Here is a 22,178-nt window from a genome sequence, read left to right on the forward strand (position 1 = left end):
GTGTCCATTTACCACTTGAGCCACGTGAGGCTGCTCAGCCGGACCTTCCTCCCCCCAGGACAGGAGCAGCACGTCCACATGGGAACTGCTGGATCAGAGGGAGATGACCACAAACCGGGGAGCTGAGGACACGTGAAGCGGGAACCACAGGCTCACAGTGCGGGTCTGTGCTTGCTTATGTCATGATAGAAGCTTTATATTAAAGTTTCTTTTGTGGCTGTTAACATTAAAATAAGTCAAACCGATACCGTCCCATTGTATTAGTAACTATGCCTAAAAAAATGGATTTCTTTATAGTACCAAGGCCACAGACACAAGTGCAGTTTAGTAAAATCAGCCAACATCATTCGTGATGCATGCCAGCCGGGCCCGGTCACCGGGGTCTGACAGCCTGGAGGACTGAGCCCGGAGCCCAGGCTGCAAGTCCTAAATGGGGGTCCCAGAAGACATCATGGGAAGGGCAGGTGGGACCTGCAAATGGGGCGAACAGGGCAGCAGCCTCCAGGACACCCCTTTTCTGATGGGACCTTGGGGCGATGTGGCCGTGCGGCCTGCTCTAAAGCAGGAGCAAGCAGCCCGTAACTCAAGTGCTGGAATGGAGACGGTCATTACTTACGGCGTAGCCTGGATGGCACAGCTGAGAGCAAGTCACAGGTATGGTACACATGGCCAAGCGTGTGGGAGGCACTCGGTGGACCACCTGGGGCCCAGGTCGCTGGCAGCCTTGCTCTCGGTTCCCTTACCTTTCTGCCACAGGTGGGGGAGCTATTGCTGTTCAGTGAGCCAGCAGGACGCAGGTGACCCTCTTGCCGCTTCCCCCACCTCTCAGGTCCTGGCCAGGTACAGCTTCAGGCAGGAAGTAATGAGCAAGCACACACTAGGCATAGCTGAGGATGGCTTGGTGGCCGTTGTCACTGACCTTCATGACCCTGAAAGGCATTGGTGTTCCTATTCTACGTATAAGTAAACCCATTCAGAAGCTAACTTGCTAAAAGTGACCCAATCAGTCCATGGCAGAGTGAAGGCCTCAGATGGCAAACAGGTCCCTCACAAGGACACATCCAAACAGGGTCGATTCAGTACTGGCGAGCAGACTGTCCCCTGATGGCCAGACACTTAAGCTGCCTATCCAGTACTTCTATGCTGCTGTCCGGGTCTCAGGAAAGCCCCCAGTAAGAGAGTGTCCTTGGCTGGAGCTAGTGAGTACACACAGGTTTGTAAAAGAACAAGGAAGCAATGGCTAATTGCACTTAAAAACACTGGTCCCTGGCTACTTACCGTTTCCCCAAAAATAAGACCTAGCCAGATAATCAGCTCTAATGTGTCTTTTAGAGCAAAAATTAACATAAGATCCGGTCTTATATAAAAGACCGGGTATTATATTACAGTAAAATAAGACCAGGTCTTACATTAATTTTTGCTCTAAAAAACACATTAGAGCTGATTGTCCGGCTAGGTCTTATTTTTGGGGAAACATGGTAGGTATGCCTCCTATCTCCCTTCTAAGCAAAGGGATTTTGTACTTATTCAGAGCAAAAACTTTAACAACCAACACAGGAATAGTTCCTATGACTAATAAATTTTATTTTCTATATAGTGAAATAGCAACATTTCATTATTCTTCAAATTACTTCATTTTACCAATATTGGTAGGCCCTGCTCAAACACACTTTAGATACATAAAAAACTTAAATATTTTTATCTCCCTAGTACCTGACAATATCTTCAACTTAGGAAAGATGAAAGATGGGTTCTGGCTGTTTAAGAAAAAATGTAAAACTCTACATTGAAATAAAGCAGGTCTGCCTTTTAATAGTTACAAGGATTTAGATGTAATACTCCAGAAGAAAAATGTCCATGACAGTTTTTCTGGAAAATTCATATAAGTAGTGAGGCTTCTAGAGTTAGATGTGAAATAAGTTACAAATATTTTAAAAGAAATCTTAAAAGTTCATGGCCAGTTTCAAGAAAGTAGGACTATTTGGGGTGAGGCGTCTGAAGCACCAAGCTTCACCCAGCAGTAACCAGCAAAGGTAGACAGACTTTTAAAGGGACCGGACAGCTCTTGCCTTTATAGAAGACATTATTAAACAGTAAGAGTGCACTCAAATAATGTGTCAGGCACCAAACCCCACAGAGAAATGATGACCGAAAACAAGTAACACTCAGGCCACTAAGAAAACCACCCGTACAACCCTCCACACAGACAACCAAATGAACCAGAGGCTAACAAGACAAGAAAAATCTTCATTTACTACAATTTCAGAGAAATCACCCTCTTTAATGGAATCTGAATCTTCCTGAGAAGCCACAAGGACGGCCGTTGTGCACGGGAAGCAGGCATGACCCCGAAGCTCAGGTCTTCCAGGGTCTGCTCGGTGCAGCTCCCACTGGACCCAGCATCCCGAAGCTTTCCACCCAAGAGGGCACACCGATGGGCCATCTCGAACAGCTCGGTGACACTCGGGTGTTCGTCCACTCGTGCACGCTCTGCTGGGCCTCGTCAGGCAGCACACGCACTTGTGTGCCGACACGGAGAAGTAGAAGACACAAGAGCCCCCACCTGTGCATTCAGGTGTCAGTGTCCCATTAAGTTTCCTTCTCTGACTTTCCCTCAGTGCCTCCAGAAGGATTTCCAAGGTCAAAATGATCACTGACTATTCTGAATACTTTAACCAATTAATCAAAATAACCAATGCTTAGTATTTCTGCCCAGACCTTTTCAACATAAATCACTATTTGAAAAACAAAAATGAGCTAAAGAATGAATGCCCACCCCATCCTTTGGTGGGTCTCAATTGAAAAAAGAAAAATGCATCATTCACACAGACATTTGGAAATGACCGACTGGCTCCCTCTGAGAGGACCATCTAAAACGGGGAACATATGGCATAAATGAAAGGAGCAGGAAGTGCGTCAGTAGAATGAGAAGACATAAGCTCAGAGACTAAACCAGAAGTCTGCGATCTTGGAACAAGCCCACAAAGTCAGTTGAGCTGGTCAAAGACTTTCTCATTCTTAAGTGATTTCCCATTTTTTTCTCAGTTATTGCTGAGAAGCTAAGAAGAGTTCAGGAATATTTTGTTTAGAGTCATTGTAACATCCAAACTGCATATTAGTTTAACCAAAAATTGCTGCATTCTTAAATTCTCTATGTTGACCCATCATGCATCCTAGACGTGCCTTTTCCCATTATGAACGCAATCTCTTCCACCATGGTGCCCACTTCCTGTTTGCACTGGCTCAGGTTTCGAAGAGTCTGTTGAATGCAGGTCCAATTTCTGCGATCATGTCGGTGGTGGTGGTGGAGCGGCCGTGCTTCTGGAAGGCTTGGTGGTTGCACTGCCTTGTGAGGGCACATGCGCCCAAGGCAGCCACAAGGAAAGGGCTGAAACTGGAGGGCAGAGGCATTAGCAAGGTGCTGCTGACGCGGGAAGTCCTTGCCTCCATGGCTGCATCGGACACCAGGGGCCAGAAGCCACCAAAGGCTCTCATTTCCTTCCTGTTTCTGCCCTGAAACCTCAAATTGGCAATTTCGAGTCTGATACACCGTTGAGGCATAACAGCTTTATTACTGTTACAATAACCATTAATCCCGATATTGATATTCCCTGACAAAAGAGAATCATATAAAAAATACCTATCTATCTGGAGAAAGGTTAGAACACAGCAATTTTCCCCTAGTGAACACCAGACCAGGGCTTACTGGTTCTAGTTTAAAGTGCTCTTTAGTGCCCAGGATGTGAGCGAATATTCAGGATCTAAGAACACAGGTTCTTTACCATTACTAGACTCCCGCTATAGCACCCCTCCTTTCCATGTGCATATGCCCAGCTGGGTGCTCCCTGCCTGCCAGGTGTGCTGCAACCTCACGGGCCCAACATGCTTTACCAGGTGTCAGGCAGGACCCCATCCCGGGACATCCCACCCCAGCATGTGCAGCCATCACTGTCACCATGACGGTGTCAAAGCCCACGCTTAGAATTCTGCTGCTGCTTAAAGAAAACTCACATCTTTCAGGATACCATTCACTGTAAGCTCTACGCCGCCTGCATGTTTTCTAGTTTAATATTTTGTGTTACAGAGGGTGCGCATCAGACCTCCCAGAACAGTGTTCTCAAACGTGGCTGCACATTCGAATTAACTGGAGGGCTTTAAAAGCTAGGGAAGCTCCAGAGCCCATCGGCATCGACTAATGGGGAGGGCCCAGACATTTTACAGTGTAAAAGCTCCCCAGGCAAACGTTCTGGGATCAACCCCTGTCCTGGGATTTCTTCCACATCACTAACACCGGTATTTCATTTGGAATGTTTCCAAGCAGTTCCTTATGAAATGTACGCGCTACTAAAATGGCTTATGTAGTTAAAAAATTTCCCAGTAGGACAGATGAAGATGTGGCCATACCCATTTGTTTTCTCAGGTCCGGTGTGGAGTGCCCAGTGCAGGAGGACTCCCAGGGAGCCCGAGAGGAGGTCTCCTTGCCCACCACACCTGCGGTTACTGCCCGGCTGGCTGCACTCAAGCACTGCAGACAAAAGCAAGACACGCGTTAGAGTGGGTGGCTCGTCTCTGCTCAGAGGGTATTCCAGGTCATCCGTGGTGCTTCCTCATTTGTTCTAACAAGGAAGCGTCTTTCTACAGGAGAGGAAACCAAGGCAGGCAGAGCTCGGACTGCCCCAGAACCACCTGTTTAGTATGGTGATCAATGGAAACACTTAGGACTCAGAACCTCCGAGGGATCTGCGGAAACAAGGATCAGAACACAATGGCACAGCACAGGCCGGCCGCAGGCCTGCAGGCTCTGAAGCCCACGCCCACAAGGGCATCTCACGCGAATCCACCTTCAAGGAGATGCGCAGAGTGCTAGCGTCCCGAGTGGACTTGGCCGGTAATCATCAGGACTTCATTTATGCTGTATCAGGAGAAATTTCTGTTTCTTTGGAAAATATATTGAAAACAGATTGTTATATGCTCTGAATGTGTTAGTCCAGAGCACCTTCCAGCAATGAAAGAACCCAAAGGTTTTAGGATCCCTGACAACACTGCGTTTCCTGCCCAGCATGTGAGAGACAACGTGAGTGTGTGAGCGCACACGTAACTAAGGACGCCTTCTGTGCTCTGCTGGCCGAGTTCCATGACCTAGTCAGCACCTCTACACTTAGGCGACAGTTCTTTGTGGTAAATTCTCAGAAAACTGGTGTGCCTTTTGCCTCCTGATCAGATTTTTAAGGGAGCATTTCTGTTTTCAGCGAGTTAGAGATGTTGTCCAGTCTCTGGTGAGGAGCCTCACTGCGTGGACACGAGCCAGTGCTGACGCTGCGTCTCCGCCCGCACCCCCGTCTGCTCCCACTCAGCAGAGCACAGGCTCCCACGGGCGAGTAACTGGAAGATGCCACAGGAAGTGCCTGGTGAGTCTCACCACTCGTGTCAGCTGCTAGGACTTCTTCACTTTCCAGCCCTTTTTATAAAATAGGACAAGATGTAGTAAAATATTCAAATCATAGCATTTATGCTGTAGGCAAGATGGAGGTGGCAGGTCCAGGACCCTGGAGCAACACCTGCTGTCACAGCGCCTTCCCCTGCGCTGCTGCTTAAAATCCTAACAGACCTTGAGCCTCTGCACCTGGTATCACCCAGGGTCAGCACGTGCCTGCCGCTTCCCTTTGCAGAACAGTGAGAAATGAAAATGGACTTGGAAGACGCTGTGTTTAACAAACTTATCAGAAGTCCCTGTGGGGACACGCGATGCCTATGTGCGAGTGTGTGTGAGCCACGAGTGACCGTGTGTGACACACTGAGAACACAGCACCTGTACCACACGTGAAGGCGGTTTTCTTTGGCCTTGTACCCGGCACGGCCACACTGGCTGGCTTCACGTGGTGTGAAGCCCAAGGCCACTCACCCTGTTCGCCATTGGAGATCACATCCTGCTCCCCTTTCTGGACCACGGTCACATTCCCCAGGGCCTGGCTGAGCCTCAGCACAGCTCCACGGCGATCACCACTGTCCACAGGGTCTCTCAGCTACGACACAGGACACCACAGACAGACACGCTGTCATCAGAAACGTGTAACGAGCTCATAAATGTGGACACACTGAACGTCTCGCCCCATCCATCCTGATCCTCTAAGGGGATCCCCCAGGCACCTGATGGCTGAGTTCTCCCCCCCCCCCCAGACACGTGCCCTCCATCCACCAGGTGGAAGGAGGCCCAAGGTATCATGGACAGCAAGTCCCCCAGGCGATGCCAACAGGGCTTGAGGCAGAAATACTGCTCCGGTGCGTCTCCTGCCTTGTCAGACCAAAGGTAAAGAACACTGCTCACGGCTGGCAGTTTAAAGTTTGCAGAAGTGATGAACTTCAAATGATAATGCACTAGTATCTGTGGGGCACTTGGTGTGTAAGGACTCAGGGATGTACACACATTACTTCATCTCATCCTCACAGATCCTATGAGGCAGATGCCATTGTTACCCACATTTCACAGACTACAGGTAACGCAGGACAGGAATGGAGTGACCCTCACAGAATACACAGCGGGAGGGGCTGGCTGACCCCAGAGCCTACCACCCCACCTTTCATCCCATCAAAGATGCACCGACTGGAAGATGCCCATCCCATAAGCCACCAAAAACAAGTAAAACCCAAACCACCGTTAGCATGTAAAAGAATGTGCACCATAGAAAAGCGTGCATCTGCTCGCCCGCCATCTGCATTCTGTCCCTGCAGATGCACCCGCGGGACCAGTGGGCACAGACCTGCACAGCGTGTCGCCCACCCCTCCTCAGGATGCGGAGGACGTGCGCCTGGTCTCTCGTGGTCAGCACTCACCGCAGCTTCAGAGAGTCTGCTGAACTCCACGTGGTTGGGCGTGAGAATGGCCTTCCGGTAGCCTTGGATGAGTGTCAGCTGCTGAGCGATCAGCCACAGCCCGTCCTGCACAAAACAAGGACTCCCGTTTACTGCACGATCTTGGGGGCTTGGCTGTAAGGATGGGACAGGAGAGGAGCGGCCACACTCACTGCATCAATGACGATGGGGACACCTCTGGCCTTTGACGCTTCTAAAATGCCCTGTGAGAAAAGGAAAAGCCGTCACCTATCAGAGGAATTAAAAGAAAACAGAGCAATTCCTTGAATTTCCACATCAGCTCATCAACAAATAGAAAATAGTAAAAGTAAATGCATAAAACAAACGAAAAATCCAAATGAACCGCCGGAGTCCCTTTGTGAGGCAGAGCACAGGAAACTGAAAACAAGCCCATGGGCGACATGACCAGCACTGGGTCCCAGGTTAACCCAGGAAGCCCTACCCCAAACTAGTGTCTCCAAATTTCCCACAGATACTAATCCTCACGATGAGAGTTAAAAAATCTAACGTCTTAGGAATTCCCCAAATTATCAGCTTTTATGTATTTTTCACAACACTTTGTGTTTTTAAAAAAATGAGTGACCATATTAACAAAATCACTTCTCTCTGAAAAGGTTATACTAAGTTTCAGAGATTTTTTGCTAATATAAATATTAGCAAAAGAATGAAATATATATATATATATATATATATATATATATATATATACACACATACACATGTATATTTATATATATGTGTATGTATTTATAAATAAAATCAACATACGGTTGCTTATTATTATGAACCAGCATAAGATTATACAGATACAGAGAGTGCCAAAAAAACGTATACACATTTTAAGGAAAAAACTATTAAAATTGTAATACAATGAATGACACTAGCATTCCTTTGATTAACGCCACCTTTTGAGCAAACGTCATACTACATATTGCTACTGTAATTCAACTCAACTTTGAAAAGTAACACACAGACAACATCTCTTAAAATATATACATTTTTTGGCTCCCCTGCTGTATTGCAATAGCATGTAAAAATGATCTCTACCTGATACAGACACTTGATAACAGAAAACATTAAAAGAGAATAACAAAACCAAAATAAATGGTAAGCAGAAATAACTTACAACATTAAAAGATAAATCCACATATATTTAACTAAGTTACCATTCTGAAAATGCAATGTGAAAGCCCACAAAGCGCCCTGCCTGACTGACCGGCTCAGTGGTCCTTTGCTGACACCGCTCAGAGCTCTGGGAGTGTTTCCAAAAGCCTCTTCAAATGAGGGTCAGGGTATGGGAGCTTCGTGGAAGCTTATTACCTACTTTAACAATGAAGATACTCTGCTTGCCTTTAGTTTGGCTTTATTGTTAAAACTAACTTGGCTCTTGCCAATTCAGATTTTTCAGTCTCTGGTCTCGTGTTGCAGTGTTTGCCTTCATCTAGCACCTTCGTCTCTTTGTACTTTCCCTCTTAAAGTTCTTACAAAGCACAGCCTAAAGTGAATAGTCAAACACTAGGAAATGTGAGTCAACACAATCGCCAGTATTTGAATAACGTAACATCACAAAACATGGGTTTCCTGGCACGGTTAAGAGCACTACACAGAATCACACATCAAAGTCACCCATGTAAGGGACTGATTTGCTTCCATCACTCAGAGGATTCGTATGAAGTACACAGTGCATTTAGACTGCATTTGCAAGGATGGCTGATGTCAGCAGCAGTCGGGCCATGAATACACACTTATAACAAGGCAACAGCTCCAAGTGAGACCGGCTGCTGATACCATCATGACATTCCAAAATGGCAGCTGCACCCACCATCTAGTTAATAATCTAATCTAAAATAAGAATGACACAGAAATGAACGATCTACACCCAGATCAGAAAAGTTTGGAGGATGGATGAGAAGCAGTGCTTTGTCTCCAATAAGACACACCTAAAATAAAATAAGGAGCATGCCCCACCCCCGTAAGAGACCAGGCGGAAGTGAGAAGGAATGACAGCACCCCACAGCAGAGTCCTGGCAATGGCAGCCTGTTGGTGGCACAGTAAAGTGCTATAGCTCTTAGATTCAGCAACAGACCTTGTAGAAATTTATCCTAAAGAAACTACCCAAAAGAAATGGACAAGTATGTATACAGAAATGTTCAAGATATCATGAATATCGAATATAATAAGAAAATCTGGAAATAGCCTAAATGAACTCGTTAAATACATTATTGTATACTATGATGTAGCTACTAAAATATTTGAAAGATATTAAAATGTATGATATTATAAAATACAATGTACCAAACATAAAATATGTAATGTAAATAAATATAAAAAGCAAATAACTCACATGGAAATGCATAGGACCCAGAATAGCCAAAACAATCTTGAAAAGAAACAAGTTTGAGGCCCTCACAATTTCCCCCTTCAAAACTTACTGCACAGCTAATGTAATTAACATGTTGCGTACGGCGGGGTTTAAATCCCTCATGAAGATGCTCGTGATCCGCACGCAACGTGTTAAGACTGCGGTATTGGCACAAGGACGGCTATACCGGCTGTAGGAACAGAAACGAGAGCCCAGAAATAAACCCTTACATTTATGTCACCTGATTTTCAACAAGGATGTCCAGACAATCCACTGGAGGAAAAGAATCTTGAACAAATGGTGCTGGAACAATTGGATATCCACTTGGCAAAAGAATGAAATCGGACCCCTTCCTTACACAAAAATTAAAATAGACCACAGACCTAAATATAAGAGCTAAAACAATGGTGCACTTAATATATAGGAGTAAATCTTGGGTTACGCACAAAACCTTCTCAGATAAGACACCAAAACCATAAGTGACAAAAGAAAAAAATAAACTGAACTTTATCAAAATTAAAAATCTGTGCTGCAAACTATTAGGTTGTGCAAAAGTAATGAGGTTTTTTGCAATTTTTAACTTTTTAAACCACAATTTTGCACCAACTTAATATCATCAAGGAAATGAAAAGACAACTCACAGAATGAGAGAAAATATTTGTAAATTCTCTCTCTCAGAAAGGCATTGTATTTAGAATATACAAAGAATTTTAAAGCTCAATAATAAAAAGACAAGCAATGTTTTAAATGGGGAAAGGATATGACACCCTGGCAGTGTCGGAGAATGCCAGGCAGAGAACACACAGACACAGGCTGCCATGTAGTCTGTCCTCTTTGTTTTCCCTAATTCTGGCTGGTATTTGTTTCAACTTTTTGAGGATAAAAAATTACTTTCATGTTTTTTAGATTAAGGCATGCACAAAATGAACTTTCAGTAATAAAGAATAGCATAAATGATCGATGAAAAGGTAAATGAACGCAGATGTGCACAGGAGCGTGACTAGGGTCTCGTGCCCACCCTGCATCACCGAGTGCCTGGCCAGGCTGTGTGTTGCTGGTTTTACCTCAGAAGGATGGCAGGGAACGGAAGTCAAGCCACCAACCAAGTGCCTTGTGCTGCCTGAGGGCCAGGGTTTTCTAGACCCAATGAGCACATCAAGAAGGTTGGAAAAGCACCAGGTTAAGAAATCAGACTAACAGAGCTTTCAAGAGGACCCCGCTGACAACACAAAGCTACAACCAACAGAATACCATTTGTGCTTTTATCTAAATGTACAACTTATGGCAAAAGTAGTTGTTAGAGAAACTCTCAGAAATACCCTCCCCCACTTGGGTCACCTGTGACAGTGACTCTGACTGTCCCTGCTGTAGCGTATACTGTACCTAACCGGGCACTGTGCAAAGCATTTTATAAAATCTCAGTAACCCCTGGGGGGTGAAATCACCCCTTTACAGAAAAGGCACAAGGCCCAGAAAGCTGAGCAAGCTGCCAGGCTGCCCAGCAGGAAGGAGATGGTGACCCAAACCCTGGCCACTGCTAACATTGCTCAGTGCGGATGCTGGACTTTCCACACATGGTGTGCATTACACATAAACACCAGGGTGACAGCATGAAACATCTGAGCGATTCCAGTGACTTCTTTCTGCGACAGCATGAAAAAAAACCAGTGCCCCAAGAGTAAAAAAGAGATTCCTTCAGCCCAGTTTTAAGTTCATTACCACCTTTTTGCCTAGTTCCTCCTCTATCCCCCAAACCAAATTTTATCCGTCTTAATTATTCCATGAAATTAGCACACAGAACACTAAACAGTAATTTAAAAAGATAAAATAAAAGGTTTCTGTTCTGACATCCCAGGAAAGACCTGTTTAGTAATTCTATCTATTACCTTGACATTTCCAAGAAGAACGTCATCTCTCCCGAGGCCAGGCCCCACGACCAGGGCATGCAGTCGCGGCAGCCACTGCTCCACTTCACGAACGGCATCAGGGCTGTCACTGAACAAGGAAAAGAAGGACAGACACTTTACTTAAAATTGCATTTATTTGTTTATTAATGAAGGCTCAAAATACCAGCATGGGCCAGAGAGCTGTGTCCTACACAACTAGACTGAGTAACAATGGCTTGAACCGGAGTGTGTGTATGTGTGTGTGGGAGGGAGAAGGCAGAAGCAGGGGGAATAAAATAGATGGTGCACATCCATTAGGAGTGACACACACACACACAAAAACAACAAAAAACAAGACTCATGAACAAATTTTTAAACATGTTAGAATAAGCTACATACATTGTGGCTAATTTCAAAATAATCATTGCCAGTTTCTTCCCATCACATGGGAGTTCAGCAGTGTAGACTTTACACACTCAGACTGTCCCCTACATCAGACACACTGGGGAAGTCATCCAAGAGACCTCTGTGACCAGTCCCTTTAAAACATCAAGAATGCCCTTCTTTAGAACAAGACCTGACAGCTGTACAGGAGTTTGTTGTTTTTTTCACAACACCTTCCTGTTCATCATCTTATTTCTCAGACTCTTAGAACCTACTCTATAAGGCTTTGCCCCCCTGTGCCCCCCACAAGCTGCCCTTGTTGAGTTCACCGACGATCCCATTCTGTGAGATCCAACCGTCCATTCCTAGTCCTCCCCTCTGACTACAGAGAAACGGGCCCTTCTCGAACAATGTGCTAACAGTTCTTCAGTCGACCCAGGACAGTGCTCCTGCCCGTCTGCTGCCAAACGGTGCCTCACGCACTGTGCGTCCTCAGCATTGTCTCGTGTGTAAACACCGTGCACACACTATCACCTCCCAGAGTCACACCTTCCCTAACCGCCCTGTTCCTATCCGACGCTGACCAGTCACGTCTGCTTGGATGTCTAGGACGCAACTAAGCACGTGCCCAAAACCCAACTAGAGATCATCCCCCCACCCAAACCTGCTCCCCCGTTTCCCAAGCTCATTAAATGACAATTTGCTCAGGCCAAGCCCTGGGTGGCATTCAGGACCCTCTTTTCTTTGAATACCACATCCCACTAGTCAGCAGATCCTGGGGCTGTACTTACCAAATGTACCCAGAATCTAACCCAGTCCTGTTTCTGCCCCATCGCATACCTCTCACCAGGACCTGACAATAGCCTCCTAGTGGGACCCCTGCTTCCACCTTGGGTCCCAAGAGCTTGTTCTCAACACAGCAGCCAGACGAGACTTTTAAAACATAAACCGGGCCCTGTCCCTGCCCTGCTCAAATGCTTCAGCAGCCTCCTCCTCATTTACGAGAAAGCCAAAGCCTTACCATGACCTTCACAACCTGCAAAGCTTGGCTCCGAACCTCTCTGGTCAACCCAACCCATGCTGAGCACCCCCGAGCGTTTCCCAAAACCCCTGCAGCTTGAGCTCCTGCACCAGCTCTTCCCTGGGTACGGAAGGGCCTCCCCGCCCTCCCGTGTCTGCAGAACACGCTCCCTCCCCATCTTCAAACCCTGACTTGAATGCCACTCTGCACCCCGCCCACGCTCATCCGCTAAGACTGCACCCACGGCGCACGCAGCGCCACTGCCTGGCGCCCTCGCTCCTCCCCTTCTCCCCGTGCTCCTCCTCACCCTCTGACACTGTCATTTGTCCGGCTCCAGAGCTGTGTTGCCCAATACAACAGATAACAGCCACACGTGGCTTTTAAACTTAAATAAAAACGCTGTTCCTGAGCCCCACTGGCCGTATTAAGTGCTCAGTAGCCACATGTGTTCAGCAGCCACAGTGCTGGACAGCACTAAGGGAGACCATTTTCATTACGGAAGAAAGTTCTAGGGCACAGAGCTGTCCTAGAAAGGAGGCCGCACGGGAGCAGGTGTTTCTGTCCTCTCAGTTCGATGCTGTCCGCGTGGGGCCCAGGAATCTACGGAATGAGTGAAGCGCTTGTCACCAACTGACGCCCTCATCCCTGCCACCCGCGCCCTGTCCACAGACCTCTCCTGGGCCTAGGAACCCCAGTCATTTCCGACAGGCCACAGGGTCTTGTCCTGGGCGTGTCAGCCTGGTGCTCAGACCTCATCCCACGCTGGCGCACATGGCTGTCTGTCTGTCTTCTTCTGACAGCAGACAATGCGCTCATTAGAGTGTTCTCCTTTCTCCTGCAACCACCTAACTACCAAGGCCCGTACCAAGCTCCTTAACACAGGCCCTCAGAGTCCACGTGAAGACACCACACAACCAAGGAGAGTCGCTGCAATGAAACACCCCTCATGCGGCCCCACTCACAGAACCGGGTGAACAATCAGCTCCGGGCTGTACGACTTGATCACAGGTGCAGCCTCTCGGGTACAGAACACGTGGGATAAATCTGCACCCTAAGAAATGAGTACAAGAGGCTGACTTAACGTGGGACTCGCTCAAAAGACACCCAAAGTGGTTTCAGCAAGAGCCACTCACAAGATATGTGGTGGTCAAGCATTCACAGTACACAGCGCTACCCGTGAAAGAAAAATATCCAACTGTAGCAGGTAAGCTAGGAGGTTTAGGAGGAGAAGGCGTACATAAGAAAAGGCCTGGAAATAAAGGTGACATTTGCTGCCACCTAAGAGGCAGGTCCCCCAGACCAGCGCAGGCTGTCCCACCTCGGGGCTTCACGGGAAGCAAGCAGCACACTTCCCATTAACTGCCCACGGGGCAGTCAGGACCTAATCAAAAGGCTCGGGCAACTGCCACAGTCAAAAGATGTCATCCGCTTAAGCTAGGACTGAAAAGGCATCCCAAGGTCACTTCGGTCAAGTACAATTCTCATAAAACTTCAGTTTAAAAAAATGAATTCCAATCCAAGTTATTTTATCACTGCATAAGAGGTCAGGATACATTTAAAGGTATTTCTCTTATCCTGAAGGTGTTAGATTTTTATCGGAAAACATTTGTTTTAATCATATTTAAATAACCCAATTCCTTACTAGAAAAATCCTAATAAAGAAGCTATAAGTATACATACCACTTTGAGAGCTGAGATTGCTGCAAAATAGGGGGCTCCAGTGTACCTGAAAAGAAGACATTTACAGTCAAAAACTTCTGAGAATGAGGGAAGCACACCAGGTTTATCAATAAACTATACAGAGATGAAGCACCCCGCACTGGGCCCAAAACCCCGAGCAGGTGCTCAGTAAATGTTCAATAAACCAGAAAAGACCTTTGTGCTATGTCAGGAGAGGCAAATTCTGGCTCCCCGTGACAGCGGGATCCCTGTAATGGGTATGTTCAAACTGAAGGCTTGAGGTGATAGTTTTAAGAATTCATACATATGTTGAACTTATTAAATTGTACATTTTAAATATCTACAATTTACTGTGTATCAACTAGACCTCAACAAACCTGTTAAGGAATTAATCTCCTAGTATAACATAGTTCAGCAAGGTTGCCAGATTTCTATCACCAAAAAAAAGAAATAGCATTTTTCTATATTAGGAATGACACTTCTATATTAGGATGACACTTCTCTCTAAATTAATCGTCATAGATATAAAAAGTACCTTACCAGAAATGCACACATTTACAAATACAAGAAAATACAACACCATATAAACAAAACTGGGGTTTTTGTTAGCAACGAAGATGGGGATTTATGTTACAGAGAAAAACCCCAAAATTGAAGGTTTAAGAAGACGGTGAGTTTCGTGAAGGTGTCTGCCAGGAGAGAGAGTGTGCCTGAGGTGACCAAAGGCCAGGGCAGCCCGCACTGGACAGGACCCACGGAGCAGGACCCGTTCTCTGAGGGCAAGAGTAAGCAGAAGCAATGGTCGTCTTGATCTCGGGCCACACAGACACCGAGGCCAAACAAGAAGAGACTCTCACACTTCCCCCTGGCTCCCATCCTATGGGTCTACAACGACTGGAACTCCACTTTTAAGATCATTTCAAGCACAAAAGGAAAACTCTTGAACTTGGCATCAGATGGTGACTGTACTTTTATGTCAATTCCAAGCAGTGAAGCTTTGCTAGCCCAGGCAAAACAAACCAGGGAAAATGCGTAGTGCGCTCTACAGAGCAGGGCCACCAACACACCAGAAATGCCAAAGGACAAGGCATGCAAGAGACACACACATGCACACATTCTCTCTCTCTCACCCCACAACATGAACACAAGTCCCATTAACAAAAGAAATACACTAAAATAACACAAAATAGGCTGCCTACTGGACGAGTAAAGGCTGCGAATACCCACAGGACATGAGGGGAACAGGTGCCTGTTGGTGGCAGCACACACTAGTGCAATTCTGGGGGGAGAACAATTCGTGACGCTCACCAACATTTTTAAATGTCTATGTACTCTGCTCCAGTAAACATTCTTCCAGGAATTGATTCCTCAGCTATAACCACATGGGTGCACAGGAGATACATGTAAAGGGATGCCTACAGACATATTGTTCATTGAAAAAAAGAATCGAGGTAACCAACTGCCTATCAACAGGGAACTGGTTAAATAAATTATGGCCCATCTGTACAATGAATACCATATACCCATTTACCCACTTGTACAGAATCAGTCTATATGAATCAACATGGAAACACAAAGTAAAATGAAGTGCAAACATAAATTGTAGAGGTATACCAGGTAGACTCTAAATGTGAACAGGTTTATTTCCCTTATTAAAAAGAGCAGTCACTGTCATATTGGGTAAAGAAACAAAATCTCATTACACATTATTTATGGTAAATGTACCTAACTATATGATAAACCATTAAAAATATAAGACTAGGCAAAAAGCACATACATGCAAACACAATGTAAGCAGAAACAGAAATACTAACCAAGGTCAAATTTAATTCGAAGGCATTAGGAATCATCTACAAACATGGACAAATGATAAATCTTTATGTATCAAACAACACAGCAGCAAAACATATAAAACTAGAAGAGCGAACAGGCCTTAAAAAAAAGCTGGGATCTGTCAAATTTCATAAATGACTTCCAGGAATATCTTTATTTAATTAACAGAGTAAACCACACAGATCCTCATTTCAAGAGTAATACATGCTTATGGTACGAGTCTAGTCAATTCAGAAAAGTACAAAATAAGAAAAAATAGTCTCATTCCCTGACTACAGGCGAAACCTTAACACTGACACACACCACTGAAGAGCTCAATCAGGGCCCCTGAGAGTTTCTCCTATTCAAACAAAAAGGTCATGATTAAAAAATACCAAGTGTCATAATATCAGACCACATGTGGAAATGATTACCGAGGTCCAACCAGACAGATGGATGAACGAATGGATGGCTGGTAGGTAGGCAGACAGCCAGATAATAGAGACTGATTGTTTAAATACCAACATTTTCCATGTCACTTACTCTTGGCTGCCTCCAATGATGCCTATTCTTCCATCTTGCCCTTTGTGCTTCTTGGTAGTTAGAGGAGGTATAATATTTCTCACCAGCTTTAAAGTATTTTCCATATCCTCTATCGCTTGTGCTTTATGCAGTGAAAATGTTCTTTTTAAAACTGAAAAAAAGAAAATGAAATCACTGAGAATGGCAAACATCTATCAGTATATATAAAAAACAGAAACTTAAACAAAATAGCCCATTAACCGAAATACTTCCCCAAGCTGACTTAACATGAATACTACAGATTTTCATCCAATGGTTTCATTATTTTATTTCTGTAAGCAAATAATATTCAGAAATTACAACACAACAATAACACGTATATACCAAGTTTGTTTTTGAAACATATCAGACGTTTTGGAAGTCCATTTCATCTTTCAGAAAGTTTTTTTTAATGCATCATTAATTAATAAACTACAAATATTTTATGTCAATCTTCCTTTAAGTTTATTAGGTCTCTTCTTTGAAACTGGAAAAGCAACCTCCCATTTGTTACCTTCCACTGTCATATTCAAGTCTGACAGATTCATATTATTCCCAATTTAATTTTCCACTCCTATTTCCAACACTTGATTAGATACTAATTAAAAACCTCAAAACTGCACTCTAAATATAGAACATATCTTACATTAGGTTCAAAGGCATTTAAATTGTCTCTAAACAGCTAATATGAATTGGCATCTCTTGAAAACAAGGCGCCCAATATTTTTATCCTTCCAGTTAGCAGCTGAGAAAAATTAGACATGGGTCACAAGTTCAAGTGAAGATCAGAAACTGGCTCAGCTCGATATAGTAAAACAGCTTTACCTTTAATTACACTCTAACAGTTTTACTTTTTATTCAACAAAAGTATTCAAGTAATTTTCTTTAATGAGTAAATGCCCCCTTAGCTGATACTTGTATATCAGATGCTTAGACCTCAAAATGTAAAGGGAATATTAATTACTGTCAACTCAAACACCTTTCACCTTCTTCCAAACCAAACCAACACAGGATTAAAACTCACAACAGAAGCACTGTAAACCTTTGGCCAAGCAAAAGCGCAACCAGGCTTGCGCAACAACCAGTACCACTGGCTGGTCCCTGTGCCCCTGACGTCTTTCCTCTTAGCCAGTGACACAGCTGCAGTACTGTCCCCCACCCTGACTCAGAGCCAGGCTGCAGAAGGCACGGAGCCAGCAGAGCAACCTACTCTCTCCTCCTCCCCCGAAATTCTCAGCTCCCCAAATGCCAGTCCACACCCCGAACTCCCAGACTTCCCACTGTCTTTTTGCCACAGTTGCTGTGAAATGCTCTTTCCCGGTGCTCCCTCACGAGCTGCAGGAAAGGAACCAGGGCTGCTATAATCAGATTTAATGACAGCATCACTGACTGCTAATGAGCAATCTATGCAGTCATGAACATGCTTGCTATGTATTTGTTTCAAACGTGAACATATCCAGCTTAACAACATGACTGATCAATACAAGAATATCAGAGGATGGTCACTCTTTCAAATTCCCCAGAACAGAAATACAGCTGCTTTTTAAAGTCTAGAAATTGTAAAGATAGAATCCAGACTTACCATTCACTCAAGGGTTGTTCTGGGTTCCTTACTATGTTTTGGGTTTATCAGACATCGTCACTCAGCCCCACACAAAATATCCCTAAAACCACCCCACCATCTTCTGCCTACACAGAATGTGGTACAGCTCCCACCTGTGGCTTAAAGAGAGGGTCTGCATGTTTTCATGTTGGACCCCCACCGTCAACTGACTGAAACTGATTCTGGCACAACATAAGACACTCAATAAATGTTTGACGAATTAAAGGCATCTTGATTCACTCTCATTAACAGTTTATCCTTCTTCTACAATAAAGAAACTGAGGCATAGAGACAGACCTGTGAAGATGCCTCGGTCCGTAATGGATAAGCCAGGGCAGAAGACACCATTTTATTAAAATGCTGCTATTCTAAGGTAAAAGAAATCATTTTTCTTTAACCAAATATTCACCCCCATCAACCAAAAGATAAGTCTAATCCTTCTCAAATACTTTCTGAAACTATTTGGGAGGGGGAAAAAAACAATTACAGTTGAGAAGTACAGCATTTTCATTTTTTAATTGGAACTCTATGAATGCAAAGTAAACTACACACTGCTCACCAGTGTTCTGTCCCCTTCACCTAAGATGCCTGTTAGCGAAAGGGCCAAAGAAAGGTCAATTCAATTTCCCTACTTCACACTGAATCTCAGTTTAAGCTGGCTTACTGACACACACCATTTGGATTTATCCACAGAAATATTTAAAAATAAACATCAAAGTTCTGAAGGTTAAAAAGGCCTGGACGAGAGATAACTTAAAATTTATCTTTTTAAGTAACTTTGTCTTCAGGACAATTCTGAGTCTGGAACAACAGGTCAAACTGGTCTGGTTTTTGTTTTAAAAAAGTGTGGCTGAGGAAGGCTGGATAATTACATAGATTTCTTAAGCCTGGGACTGGGCTGTTTTCTAGACTTACTTGCCACTTTCAACTTTCTATGGTACCAATGCTTCTTTCTGCCAAACGTGCTTTAAATTAATGTGAACCATAAGTAATTCGGAGCGCCTGAAAAGCAATCTTTTAGTTAACTAAGACACCCTGAAACTAGGATGGGAAGTCAGAGATCCAGGGCACCCGCCTTTTGGTAAAAGTTCAGTAAGTCAGTCTAATAATGAAACCTCAAGCAACCTCAGAGAAATCTTGCCAACTAATCAGTGTGTGAATTTAAGACACACAGCTACCAATAAAAACTCTGAATAAATTGGTGCCCAGAAGCCGCTCTGCGGCTGGTGTGACTGCAGGGAGGTGCAGAAGCGGAGGGACCCCTCACTGCTCCGCAAAACACGTGGACCTGTGATGCCTCAAAACAAAAGGTCAGAAGTCCGTGACGATTATTCTCGCCACGTCCGGCCCGAGGCTGTGGGAAAGCGCCCAGCCCGGGAGGCAGGCCGCCGACGGGTACCTGCGTCCAGCGGCGGCCCGTAGAGCGCGAGCGCGGCCGACAGCAGTGCGACAGCGGCGGCGCCGGCGGCCGCAGCCCCGACGCCCGCCCGAGGGGCCATGTCCAGGAAGGCCGGTACTGGTCTTACCTCGCTGGCAGGCCCGGACTGCCACCCAGCAAGGACCCACAGCCATCAGCGGACTTCCGGGCTCCCGGCCGCCCCCGCCGGAACTAGTCTGGCGGACTTCCGGGCTCCGGTCTGTCTCCGCGCCGCTGCCGGAAGCGGGCCGCCAACCCACAGTAGTCTAGGATTCGGCCTCTCTCCATCCTTAGACTGACCTCCACTAGTCGTTTGTGCTCGCACATGATTGACAAGCTGGATGCCCAGCCCGGCCAGGGCCCCAGCTTGTTCTCTGGAGTTTTGCTGCCAGGCAGATTACGGAATCAGGATGAGTCTTAATGGTTTAGGGTCTGGGTTGCTTTCACCGTTCCTTTTTGGGGTAAAGGGCACTATAGAAAATAATTGAGGTCGGTAGCTGCCCAATTGACAGGCGGTGCATTTTACCATTTCAGCTACCTACACCGTAACTAGAAAGCCACAATGGAAAAGCTTTATTTTGTTCTGAACTGCGTGCTCAGCATCCAGAACGTGGCACATAGTAGGTGCTCACTCTTTGTTTGTTGATATATAATTTACGTAATAATAAAATTCACTAATTTTAAGTGTACAATTCTATGAATATTAACAAATGTAAATAATCACGTAACCACATTCATGATCTAGAACATTTCTATCAACACACCCAAATCATGGTTTTGATGCTATTATAAGTGTTATTTTAAAATTTTTAATTTTTAATTGATTATTGCTCGTGGAAATACAATTGATTTTTATATGTTGACATTGTATCCTATGAATCTTCTTTACTCAGCTATGAAGTTGTGACGCATAAGAGTTGGCACTGCCTACCATATAGCGTTGTGGTGGAAAGAAGTAAGAGAGGGTATGGAGGTCATTGGACACCGACCTGCTTCATTGTATTAGTATGATTTGTCTAACAAAGCCAAAACAACAGGAAGGGAAAGGTAACCAGTCCAAAATGTATGTGCCCTTTTCATTTCTTTTACATCAACTCTGAAATACACACATTTGGCCCATCTCTCTGGCAACCTTCACCACCTTTCCAAGATGTCCTTCTGGGTGCTCTTGGCCTGCAGGCTGCTGGCCTCATCAAACCAGGCTAAGAAATAGATCCAAGAAAGATCAATTGGAACCCAGATCTTTTACTGTTCTGAAGGTGAGATAGCACGTTGGAAAATATTACAGAAAACCTCTACATATATTTTTTAGTATTTACCCACAAATCTGAAAAATAGTTAAAGCGGGAATAATCTATAATTTTTCAATTAAGCTTGAATGGACCAGAAGTAACATAACAGTGACAACTAATTTACATTACTATTAATTTAATTACGTCAGTGGAAGCAGCTGCTTATCATGCCCATTAGTAAGTGGGTCCAATTTGAGATCTGTTCCTTGTGACAAAGCAGAATAATAATAACCTATTAGTAATTTATAACCTATAATAATCTATTATTTTAGCTTTGCAATGAAGAGGAACATGATTAAAGAATATAGCCAGAGAAAAAATAAAATTTATTTCCAGGATCAGCAAAATTTTGTTTTTACACTTTAGGAAAAACCAGTCAGGCTCAAGTAGATTTAGTTTCTCTAGGGGCTTATTTGAAATGCAGAAGCACAAAGGTCCTTATTGTTATGTATAAAAATTAGACTTAACGTCTGTTTTCTAAGTGATTGCTATAATTCAACATCTTTCTTAAAAACACAAATGAAACAATCGATTAAAATGTTGATGCTGTTATTGATCTGCTTGGCTACGAGCAGAACACTTGTCTTCTCAGTCAGCTTGCAGCATCAGCGGGAGGTTTGCGGTGATGACCGGGTGTGGATGAATGTTGAACTTCACCCTGTAATTTTACCGCAACCTCTTCTTATACATTAGTTTGATGGGGCCAGGGAACAAAATCTTTATCAAGATTTCAAATGATTAAAGAACTGCTCATATTTGTCACATTTGCAGAGGGTACTGTGTTGAGTATTCTTATACATTTTCTCCTACATAAAACTCAAGAGCATATTTCTCCATTCTTTCTCCCTGCATTTGCCAAAAGAAGCCACAAGGAATGGAACCTAAGATCACGGAATTCACCTATGGATCCCTATTCAGGAAGTTAGGTTGAGAGGAAGTAAAATATCTAGCTCTGTGTGTGAATGTGTGTGTGTCTGTGTGTGTGTGTGTGCTCTTCTATATTATGTATGTATCAACCACCAATCATGGAAGTGATAGGTTCTTCTTGATAGCTGTAATCTCAAAGACTTTAGAAGGCCCACATTTTCAATGAAAACCTTTTATATAATCATAACATGGAGGGGAAAAGTCTAGGTTGAGTCTGGATATGACATTTCTAACCCCAGCAATAGCTTTGAGAATTTGGGTTGTAGAGTTTTCATCACCAAAAATTCAAATATTTGGATTAGATAAATTTTAATGTTTCTGTCAGCTCTAGAAATGTGTATTTGATCTAGTAATACATTTGC

General features: G+C 44.4%; 2 protein-coding genes across 7 annotated transcripts in view; one reads left to right on the forward strand and one right to left on the reverse strand.

Annotated features, from left to right (window-relative positions):
• The window catches only part of CARS2 (cysteinyl-tRNA synthetase 2, mitochondrial), a 42,310-nt gene extending 42,065 nt beyond the window's left edge, over window positions 1–245 (forward strand). For 2 of the 3 annotated variants that reach the window (XM_019731078.3, XM_019731081.3), the window contains exon 15: window positions 59–245. In XM_019731078.3, the coding sequence (XP_019586637.2) occupies window positions 59–136 (78 nt within the window). In that variant the 3' untranslated portion in view covers window positions 137–245. The remainder of the gene's footprint in view (window positions 1–58) is intronic. The other variant, XM_019731080.3, reaches the window with a different exon arrangement.
• Window positions 246–1,560: 1,315 nt separating this feature from the next.
• On the reverse strand, window positions 1,561–19,803 carry NAXD (NAD(P)HX dehydratase). Of its 4 annotated transcripts, none has more exons than XM_074329520.2 (11): window positions 19,707–19,767; window positions 16,800–16,870; window positions 16,560–16,710; window positions 14,205–14,250; window positions 13,487–13,575; window positions 11,120–11,228; window positions 7,023–7,073; window positions 6,832–6,936; window positions 5,903–6,023; window positions 4,405–4,525; window positions 1,561–3,394 (listed from the first exon to the last, which is right to left on the reverse strand). In XM_074329520.2, exons 3-11 carry the CDS (start codon window positions 16,661–16,663, stop codon window positions 3,244–3,246), a joined length of 897 nt encoding a protein of 298 aa, XP_074185621.2. In that variant the 5' UTR covers window positions 16,664–16,710; window positions 16,800–16,870; window positions 19,707–19,767; the 3' UTR covers window positions 1,561–3,243. The 4 variants fall into 4 exon arrangements, with proteins under 4 accessions (XP_074185621.2, XP_074185622.2, XP_019586635.3 ...); XM_074329521.2 differs by having other exon boundaries at window positions 19,580–19,716; XM_019731076.3 differs by lacking the exon at window positions 16,800–16,870 and having other exon boundaries at window positions 19,707–19,803.
• Between the last annotated feature and the right edge of the window lie 2,375 nt (window positions 19,804–22,178).

The sequence above is a fragment of the Rhinolophus sinicus genome, chromosome 16 (assembly GCF_057876585.1).
Source record: "Rhinolophus sinicus isolate RSI-liver-muscle chromosome 16, RSI-T2T, whole genome shotgun sequence".
Taxonomy (NCBI): domain Eukaryota; kingdom Metazoa; phylum Chordata; class Mammalia; order Chiroptera; family Rhinolophidae; genus Rhinolophus; species Rhinolophus sinicus.